An 11,155-nucleotide genomic window follows, 5' to 3' on the forward strand; every position below is an offset into this window, starting at 1 on the left:
CTCAGTTCTTTAAGTGGCTGCTTCAACAAAGCAGTCAGACTCAGGTTGCTGTGGTTCCATCCCCACAACTCAAGCCAGCCAAACCTGCCCTGAAGGCATTCGGAGCAAAAAAAAAAAAAAAAAAAAAGTGAAGCGAAAGACGACTTATACAATGGAGCACTTCTCTATGCTTCCACTTACACATGAAGTCGCAGAATAGACAAAACCAGTCTACGGGAAAACAAAACTTCAGAACAGCAGCTGACTTTGCGGAAAGGAACATAAGGGAACTGTATAGGATCATATGCGTCATATGACAGGAGTGTGGGTTAAACAGGCTATGGAATTTAATAAAATACATGCACATTCCACTTTATGTAAAGCTTAAGAACAATAAAAAAGTAAAGTCTAGTTAATAATATGCATGCAAAAGCACTCAAGTGTGAAGTATACCAATACCTGCAACTTACCCTGAAATAATTTCTTAAAAAGACAGATTAATATATACATGATACAGCAACTATGGTCAGACACTGATTACTGTAGAATGTTGGTGGCTATTTGGGTGTTTACCGTATAATTCTTTTGCATTTCTGTATTTTTAAAACCCAGAAACAGACCTTTTCAAATACAATTCCATTCTATACTCCTTCAGATACATCATGTTTACAAATCAGATGAGATCAGGCGTGTTCACGTTCAGGATGGAATGGTTGTACACAATGTAAACAAATCAGATCTACCCAAATTCAGGGAAAAAAACCCAAAACACACAACTGTTCTAAACTTTTCTTTCTCCTACATCTTTATTACAAACAGATCTGAAGCAGGTATCAGCCTTTTACTGTAGGTTTCTACAGCTGTAAGAGAAAAAAACTCCTACAAGGCATACATGTTTTGTGGTTAAGACAGTCTTGCTATGTAGCCCAGGCTGGTCTCTGCAATCCTCCTGCCTCAGCCTCCCTAGTACTAAGATCACAGGCATTCACCATCATACCCTGCAACAAAGCCCCCAATGTTTATAACCATCACTAATTTTCTGAGCTTTGAAAGATTTTAGACTGAATTTCTCATCTAGCCCAGCTTTCTCTTTTCTAGATATAATGCATTTATTCAGTTAATCTCTCTTTAAACCAGCAGCATAATTTTTACACTACAGCATTCAGTCAATAAGGGAAGAAAAGTGGAAGTCTTGCAACTAGAGAGAATTATATATTCTTCTAATCTAGTACCTTCTCTAGGAAAGCTGTATCTTAGGAGAAGACAAACATGGAAAGTTGTGTACAAAGCAGCGCATACCTCCTGTTCCGCCTGGTAAAGCTTCACTGTGATGTTCCTCTGGAAACCTACATCACTGGCATCATAGAATACTCCAAGACTGGTGATAACAATTGGGTAGAGAACTCGGAAGCTCACACTAACAACTCGGTCCTCAGAGAACTCTGATGTAGCATCTTCAGCAAGACTGAATGCTTCAATTTCCTGATTCAAAACTAAAGAAGTAAGGAGAACAGGGATTTTACATAATCAAACATATATAATCTCTTACTTTACTAATATGAAGTGTGAGGCAGCCCTATCAGTAAAACTAAATTTGTTATATGATTCATTCATGTGGCACTTTTTTTAATTCTTGAGAATATGGTTGCTCCTAGAAAAACAAATCTATTTTGAAATTAAAAAATGAATTTTTCAAGCTAAATCTAGTATTCAAATTATCAAAACTGCTTTGGATTTTTTGTGTACATCTGTGTGTCTGTATACAGATGCATAAATATCACAGGAAAATAATAAATTTAAGTCAAATGGGAGGTATCTAATTGGAAGAGTTAGATAAAAAGTGTAATAAACACAGTATTAACTGCAGACGTAAGTAATCAGTACATTTGAGTAGGCCACCTGTAGCCCCAGCAACAAACGACATTAAGATAACTTAGCAAGGTCCTGTCTCAAAACAAAAATTATAATAATTTTTAAAAAAAATGTCTGTGAGGATGCAGTTCATTATGAAGGCCCTGAGTTCAATCCCCAGTATTAGCGGGGGAAAATAATCAGTAAATTTAGTTTTGTGCTGCAAATTCTGAGGTTCTACTTTTTAGGCAATTTAAGTTAACTGTGACATGTCAAGCAACTTATAGTACAGAAGTAACTAGAATAACTTCAAATAACATTGAAAAGTTTTTGCTGCACAATACTGATAAAAGATAAGCACAACAGGCATTTCTGACTGTATACTTGGTCACATGCCACCAAGTTTATATTTTTACAACTTCCCCCTGGGGGGCAGCATTTATTTACAGTGTAAGAAACTGAACCCAGAGACAGTAATCTGCCCAAGGACACAGAAAGTGGCAGTCAGGAGTCACACTCAGGTTTAATGACTCTCAAGTCAGTAGTTTTCTACCCCTTACTCTAGTTGTCTAATCAGGGGCCAAATAGCCTTTATAAATAGTTTCTAAGAGAATCAAGATAGAGTATAAGGGTAGTTAATATAGCAGAGACTACCAGTGCTACTTTGAGATAAGACATTTTTTAAAAGAGAATATTGTATCAGAGTTCTTTGTCTCTTTTACAGCTGTGATTTTCAAACTTCATTGATTATATCACCGTGTAAGTTTTTTGTTTTTGTATTTTAGGGAAGGGTCTACAGGGTGTTCAGGTTCTCACTACTAGATCGCCCTCGTAGTGATTCTCCCGTTTACAGTCTCCCAAGAGCTGGGACTACAGATGCTTTTACACGCCACCATACCCAGTCTTAATTACCATCTCAGTGCGTCCTGGGGGCAGGTCCGGAACAGCAGGCCCGTGCATTGAGCCCCTGGCCCCTGAGCCTGCTTGCATCACCTCATAAATTAAAGAAAAATCTGTACACATATCCATATACTTAACTAAATATAGGGCCCAGCAAGATAGCTCAGCAGTCTAAAGTGCCTGCTTAGGCAAACTTACACAGGCGCAGGGGACCGAAGTTTTATCCCTGGCAGTACAGGCCATACCAGCTCCACCCTCAGGGTGGGCTGAGCCGGCCAAAAATACATAAATAAATACCATAGTAGTATTCAGTATTATAAAAATTATGGGGCCGGGGAGACAGAGCAGTAGAATAAGCACTTGCCTGGCAAGCACAAGGTCCTGAGTTCAATCCCCAGTACCACAAAACCAAAAATAAAATAAAAAATAAAAATTATATTTAGAGCTGAAAGTATATTTCAGTGGTAGTCTGTGAGACAGGGTCTTGCTACAAAGTCCAAGCTGGATTCCAACTCCGTGGTCTTCCTGCCTTAGCTCCCAAACACTGGGGGACTACAGGTATGCACCTGCATGCACACCTGGCCCTGCATTTTTTTTTTTAGGTTTTTGAGTCTTGTTATGTACTTCATACACACCTTGAATTCACAGAAAACTCCTCCCTCATTGGGTAACCAGCCCATACTACTATGCCGGACTACATATAGTCTATCTTTCAAAAATGACCTTGATAAGAGGCTGGGGCTTTAATTCCCAGGCCTGCTGTGCTGGCGCTGGCCCCGCCCCCGGGGCACGCTGAGACTGTGATGGAGACTGAGCGTGGTGGCGTGTGCCTGTAATCCCAGCGCTTGCGAGGCTGTAAACAGGTGAATCACTATGAGTCCAATCTAGTAGTGAGACCTTGAACACCCTGTAGACCCTTCCCTATAATACAGAAAAAAAAGACCTTGGGCTCAAGCTGCCTGAAAAACAGATTGTTGCTTTAATTTTTGAAATGAAGCTCTCCCCATGTTGCTATGTTGATCTAGAATGCCTGGGCTCAATGAGACCCTCCAAGTAGCCGGGACTACAGGTGTTCTGGTGTCTGGGGCTAATGCTGTTGTTTAGGCTTTTTGTTTTTGTTTTTCGCAGAACCAGGGATTGAAATCAGGCCCTTGTGCTTGCTAGGCAAGCACTTATTCTACTGAGCCATCTCTCTGGCCCCTAATGCTTTTGTTTTGATAATGCCGCTGTTAATCAAAACTTTTACATATCTCAGTATCATGACTGATGATCACTATGATTTTCAGGTACTGAAATAACTCTATTTTCAGGCAAGCTCTTATTCCACTGAGCTATCTCCCCAGCCAGCTTTCAGGAAAATGAAAAAGATAAAATGTGTGTGTGTATATATATATTTATTTTTAAACGTAACATATGGCACATGTTTGAATATTTTCTTTCTTTTTTTTCATATATTTATTCGCTTGTTTATTTTTTTTCTTTTTTTTCAAAGTTTTATTGATAAACAGCAATGAGACAGTTTCAAATCAAATCGAAGTACAGTTTCAACAAATAATACACTGCTTATATTCTTCTTAGTGGTTAATTGCTGTACAAGAAGTGGACTTGTGATCCTATTTACAAACACCATTAGAACAAATCATTCTATTCATTAAGAGAATGCAACTATATATCTATCCTAACCACTTTGAATACACAGATACAAAATGGACATTCATCGGTATACCCCATTTTTTCTAAGTTCTGTTATTGAATATTATAGGTGTGTAAACTCAGCAAAATTGAATATTTTCTTTTTAAATATTTCATGAGTACACATTTGCAGTTCATGCAGTTTACAATCGATGGGGAGTGGCTATATGTACTTACCACAGCTTTTTTTTTTTTTAATTCATTTCCTCTTCACTCCCTCTCCCTCCTCAACATTTTCTATTAATGAAAAGGCCTACTTGTTTACCATTAATGAGTAATGATACTTACTAAGTTCTGGATTTTTTTTTTTTTTCCTTTTTCTTTTGCAGTGATGGGAATGGAATCCAGGGTCTGAGTTTTAAGGGCTCTACCACTTAGCTATATCCCTAAACCCTGGAAAATTCAAAGGAAAGGAAATTTTCTAGTTGCTGTTTGGTTTTCATTTATTCGTTTATTTATGAGACAGGATCTCACTGTATAGTTCAAGGCTGGCCTTGAACTCACAATGATCCTCCTGCCCTAGCCTCCCAAGTGATTATAGGTATGCCCAGCTAGTTTTGGTTCTGAAAACTTGTTGTAGGATATCACATCATATGATTTTTGGTTCTCCAGAGGTGTACATGATCATAAAGGTTTGACAAAATTTAAACTAATACAGGTCATAATCAGCACATGGGATATTGGAAAAGCTGAACATTTCTTAGAATCACAGCTGCATGTAACAGGAAGTGCTAATAAATACAAGTGACAACTTTCCCATATCAGTTCCCTGGTGACACAGAGGACTTAATTAGAATATGCCTTTTCAAAAAAATAAAAATAAAAATAAAAATAAATAAATAAATAAAAAATATGCCTTTTCATCATCACCAGGGCCACCACCACTTTTAAGGAATAAAAAGTATTGTTTTTTAATGTCTTACTATTTGTTTGTTTTACAGAAGCACTGGCAATCATTTTAACAGAATGTTGACTCACAACATTCGTACCAATGTGTTTATAAATTCACTGGTGAAATCAGCAGCTTCTCAAAAGTCTGAAATTCAGTTACTCATGATTGAACTAAGCTTAAAGAATTTCTAAGGGCCAGCCAGATAGCTCAGCAGATTAAAGTGCTTGCTTAGGCAGGCCCACAGGGTTCAATCCCATGTGCGCTGTACTGGCCCCACCCCCGGGGCGTGCTGAGATGGTAATTGAGACTGGGTGTGATGGTGCATGCCTGTAATCCCAGTACTTGGGAGGCTGAAAACAGGAGGATCACTAGGAGTCCGATCTACATAGTGAGACCCTGTAGACTCTGTACTAAAAAAATACATACAAATAAAATAAAAAGGTATTTCTAGATGCATTTGAATCACCCTGAAGAATATTCTACTGGATCCTGGAATTTTGTACCTGTGGAGAATCTCTATAGATTGCTGGATTAGTCAATCGGTCAAGAGGGATGAAACACGAATTTTGATGACAAAAACAAATTCCATACTATTAAGCTTAACAGTCTTTGCAAAAGACAACTCACCTGGACTCGTGATGTTGAGCAATCTGCAGGAGTAAGGGTTCTCCCTGTCTTCCACAGGCACTTCACAGCCATGAGCACCTATTATGAACTTCACAAGCACACTGAGAGATGTGTTGGCATTAACATAGGTTACTTATCTTCACTTCACACATGCACTTTCCTCAGGCTCATCTCAGAGCTTTTACTTTAAATCATAAGTTTAAATCATAAGTATTTATGAGGATTAAATTTATTTATTCTTTATGTTTTTAGTCTAGCAAAAAGACAGAACACATCAAACTGCTAACTGCCAAGTGACTTCTGGGTAAGCTCTCTCCTGTAATAAGACTGTATTTTTTGGGGGGGTGGGAGGGCTGGCTCAGGATGCCTTCAGGGCAGGTCTGGTAAGGCTTGAGGATCTGGGGATTGAACCACACTATCCTGATCCCCAAGACTGTATTAAAGCAAGCAAGAAGATGTGCTCTGGCTCCTAGCTGCTGTCATGCCATCTAAAAGCTAACTACATCAATTGCTCAAAAACTATCCATATTTTAGCAGAGCATGGTGGCACACACCTGTAATCCCAGCACTCAGGAGACTGAGGCAGGAAGATCACCATGAGTTCAAGGCCAGCCTGGACCACATAGTAAGAGCCTGTCTTGAAAAAATAAAAACCACACAAAAACTATCCATATCTGCAACTTCACCTTTCTGTTTCTTTTCTTTTTATAGTAATGGGAATTAAATTCAGGGCCTTTGCACCACCCTTCCACTTTGAGATAGTGTCTCGCTAAGTTGCCCAGATGAAACTCAAATTTGTGGTTCTCCTGCCTTAGCTTCGCAGAGTGCTGGGACAGTTTTGTGCCACTACATCCAACTTTTCCACTGTTTCTGTTTTTCTATTATAGCAGGTAGTCTTCTGCTCAAGATTAGCCTTTTTATCCAAGCCATGCATCCTGTCCCACCTGATAAAGCTTTACTGTGCTGTTTCTCAGGAAACCCACATTCCTGGCATGTTACAGAATACTCCAACTACCTTACTGGTTACTTTATGACTCCCACCTTCCATATTATAGAAACAGTGAACATGACCCAGGCTCTGCCCTTGAATCTCTTCCCCATCTGCTCATTCTCATCACTTGTGCTTCTTGGACAATATTATTTATTCTCAACAACTCAACTAGCCTAGGAACAATTTTTGAGCTAGTAGCTCTAGTTTGGATCCACCTGCTGAGTAAAAGATCCATAAAGTCACTGGCTATCTTCACCTAGATCACCCATAGGTAACTGAGTTCTGAAGCCCGGTAGACCTGCCTTGCGAGGGCTCCTCTCATATTTCCAGGAATTTCGAGAGGTGCAAATTTTCAGCAAATTTTATTAAAAATTAAATTACATAAACTTACAAATAAGTATATCATGAACAAAATAGACTCATTTTCTGACTTACTATATTTTACTATTATCAGTCTAAGATTATTTTATCTTCACATGTATGGTGAATATCACATATGGCATATTATGCACATGTTTCCCCAATTCTGCATTCAGAAATAGCACATCAGTTTCTTGAAACTGGCCTTGATGGGACTATTCAGACCATAGAAACTGTCAAAACAATAGAGGGCTTGATACATTGTTTTCTTGATTGTATGGACCCAAGTATGGGAAAATGCTAATAATGTAAATTAAACTTACTGTACTTTATCTGGCACTATTAATAGTATAAAAAACTGTAGAAAATATTCTTCCCATGTTCAAAGACTATTACGATTCAGTAAAAAAGTCACTGGCTTCATGGACTAAGTTGTCTCTAGAGTCTCACTCTAACTGTGAAGAAATAGTTGTGTTGAACTATACTCCACTGTCAACTGCAATATGAATGAGCAACAGAAAAACCTGGCAAACAACAAGAGCATTCTATGAGAATCAGTTTGCTTCATGGAATTTACTAACTTAATAAGTGTATTACTTATGGAATAAGGATTTTTTTTTTTTTGGTTCCTCGAATGCCTTCAGGGCACTTTTGGCCAGCGGGAGAGGTGTGAGGTTCGAACTCCAGCAACCTGAGGCTGACAGCTTTGTGGAAGCAGCCACTTAAAGGACTGAGCTAGGGCCAGGCCCCCTTTACTTATGTTATTATCTGTCAGTCATGCTACACATCTTTTATATCAGCATAATTTAGCACACTTCATTCCAGACAACCAGCCAGGCAGCTGTTCGGGTACACTGCTGCCGACAGGGCCCGCACACTGAACACATCCTGAGCTGCTTTCCCCTTCTCATTTAGTCCTCTGCATTGAGGACCACTATTCTCCAAGTCACAAAGTTAGCAGTCACTCTAGATTCCTCCTCTTCTTTCCAGTCCTTGCCTGGAAAACTCTTACAGTCCACATGCTAACCACCTCTCCCAGTCAGGCCTGCTCTCCTTTTCTCATTCTTTCTTGGCAGGGTTTCACTATGTGGCCCAGGCTGACCTTGCACTCAAGATCCTCCTGCTTCATCCTCCTTGGTGCTACAATTACAAGTGTATGCTATCACTCCTGGCCCTCTTCTCTTCACATAACCTTTCTGTATCTCTCCTTTCTTTCCTGGCTTTCTCTAATATTCACCCTCAACACTCCTCTCCCTCTAAAAATAAAGTTGTGGTCTAGTTACATAGATTCTTTGGAATTTCCCTAACACACCCCAGGATATTTTATACTTATTTCATAGGACCTGTAACATTTTATAACACTATTAATTTATTTCCTTTTACTAAACTTCAAACCAGTATAAACATTCAAACTAAGCTATGTCTGTGTGTTCTACTGCACACAACACAGGACTTGCTTAAAATGACACAATAGCTTACCCAGGAAAGACAATACTTACATAGACAACTAGCACTTGGAAAAAATTTATTACACTTGATCTTAGCCAAAAGACTGAGAAGTGAGTGGAGTAAAAGTATTAAATCCACATAATCACTCTGCCCCAGGAAGTTGTTTTTAGCTAATAACTTTTATACAGATGGGCTATCATTTTCATAAAACAAACCACAAAGCTTACAAAAGCATGAACTACATGCGACTCCCTAAAGAACTTTATTCGTTACATTTAATTCTGAGTCATTCATTCAAAAGTTTTAGAGTGGCTTGTGCTAGGCCAGTGGTGGCAAATCTATGACACACATGTCATTTGTTTTTAAGACAAAAGATGTTAATATACGAAGTTTTGTTTGGGATAGGGGAGTTTCCCTAAACTAGAACCTGTTTCAGGTTTAACTGTAGTGTTGGCACTCTGATAAGTAAGTGGGGTTTAGGTTGCAGTTTGGGCACTTGTCACTAAAAGGTTGACATTACTATAGACCTGGGTCAAGCCAGGTTCTAAGTACTGGGTATATAACAGTAAAAAACAGATGAAACCTGTATTCTAATGGGGAAAGATATTTACAAATATACAACTAAATACAAGGAACATGCCAGTTGGTGGTAAGTGTAATGATAAAAGCAAAGCGAAGACAATGAATAGAAAGGGGTGCTACTTACTATGGGCTGTCTGCTAGGGTAATCTACCTAGAGGCTGAAGGAAGTGAGCTGTGAGAACAGTCAGTGTATTACAGGACAGTAAAGTGGCCAGCGTACAAAAAACAGAGGTCAAAGACAAAAGAGACTTCAGATTCCAATCTAAGCAAGAAAGGTAGTCAGTGAAGAGATATAAACAGTGTATTGTCAAAATTATCTTTAAAAAGATCATTCTGAGCTGGTCAGAATAGCACGTGCTTGTAATCCCAGCACTGGGGACTATGAGGCTGAAGCCGGCCTTGACTACATAGTGAGATCTTATTCACAAAAAGAAACACAAAAATCACTCTGGCTGCTGTGTGAAGAATCAAATGTATGGGGTTCAGGGTGGAAGGGAGAGATTCATGTAAGGGTGCTTCTGCCATAATCCAGAGAGGTAATAGTGGCTTAGGTGAGAGTGGTAGTGGATGCCAAGAAGTGTCCTATTCCAAACATAATCTAAAGACAGCATCCAGAAGCTATTGGGGGTGGATGTAGCATGTGAAAGTGGGATGATCCAAGATAACACTACAACTCTGGTGTAAGCAGCTGGTAAAAAGGAATTCTAACTTTCCAAAATGGGAAAGAGTACAGGTTCTGGAGTGGTTTTGGAGTAGTGATGAGTCTGAGGCCTTTCATTTATTTTCTGGGCAAAAGATTTCATCACTGTGCTTGTGCCCTAAAGAATCCTGTGCTGAAAAGGCATGAAAGCGCCTCTGAGTAAAAGAGGAAAGCTATAAATGGTCACTGCTGGTGACAAGAAAATGAACCACCACAATTAACTTGTGTAGCTACTCAGTCACATAAGTGCTGGTTTAACACAGTCTTGAGGGGGCTTCTGAGCTCACTGCCCATGTGTCTGCGCGTAACTGAAGTCCAGCTGGCACGCTTCCTTTCCCCCAACCCCCAACTACACAACCTTGAGGCCAGTCCCACTGAGAACACATTAAGGTCCTGGGCTCCTCACCATTCTGAGCCACCTACCATCAGTACGAGGGATGCTACAAAGGCTCAGCTCTGGGAAGGTGGTCAGGAAAGTGCCAAGCATGCAAGCCATACAAGTGAAAATGCTACAACATGGGAGTCACTTAAGCTTAGCTGTGAGAAGTCAGTGAACAGTATTCTGGGATATAATGGGTATAGTAAATCAAAGCAAAATGCAAACCACACTGAGCATCACTGTAAGTATGAGGTACATTAACCAATGAATACTCTCCTCTAAACGCCTTTGGCTTAAAATCTTGGCTAAATTTACTTTTGGGATCTAACTGTATACAAGAAAAGCAAAACAAATGAAAACAGCCGTTTCTTCCAAGAAAAGAGGTTATGTATCTGAATTAAGATCTCTAACTCTTCCAAATAAGGCTTTTCTGAACTTTCAAACTAAGCAAGGAAATAATTTTAAAAATCTACCATTGGGGCTAGGGATATAGCTCAGTGGCATAAGCTCCCGCCTGGCAAGCACAAGTTCCTGAGTTTGATCTTCTGTACCAAAAATTTAAAAAACAAAAATAAAAACCTACCGTTGACTTAATGATGGATGTTCTAGCAAATGCTTCAGCCAGGTGTTTCTTATCGCATTTCGAAGTTCGTGGTTATTGCGAGCTGACAACACACCAACGACCACATCATAATGACTAGACTTCCACTGAGCAAGTAAGGCAGACTGATCTATTAAAAAAAAAAAAAAAAA

The 11,155-nt window shown here is 39.3% G+C and overlaps 1 protein-coding gene across 2 annotated transcripts in view; it reads right to left on the reverse strand.

Moving 5' to 3' along the window:
• B3galnt2 (beta-1,3-N-acetylgalactosaminyltransferase 2) overlaps window positions 1-11,155 on the reverse strand; it is a 49,190-nt gene that overhangs the window by 28,651 nt on the left and 9,384 nt on the right. For both annotated transcript variants that reach the window (XM_004640836.2, XM_023700845.1), the window contains exons 2-4: window positions 10,986-11,133; window positions 5,942-6,042; window positions 1,279-1,472 (exon numbers count right to left, since the gene is read on the reverse strand). In XM_004640836.2, the coding sequence (XP_004640893.1) occupies window positions 1,279-1,472; window positions 5,942-6,042; window positions 10,986-11,133 (443 nt within the window). The remainder of the gene's footprint in view (window positions 1-1,278; window positions 1,473-5,941; window positions 6,043-10,985; window positions 11,134-11,155) is intronic.

Source organism: Octodon degus, unplaced genomic scaffold (genome assembly GCF_000260255.1).
Source record: "Octodon degus isolate 3935 unplaced genomic scaffold, OctDeg1.0 scaffold00127, whole genome shotgun sequence".
NCBI lineage: Eukaryota > Metazoa > Chordata > Mammalia > Rodentia > Octodontidae > Octodon > Octodon degus.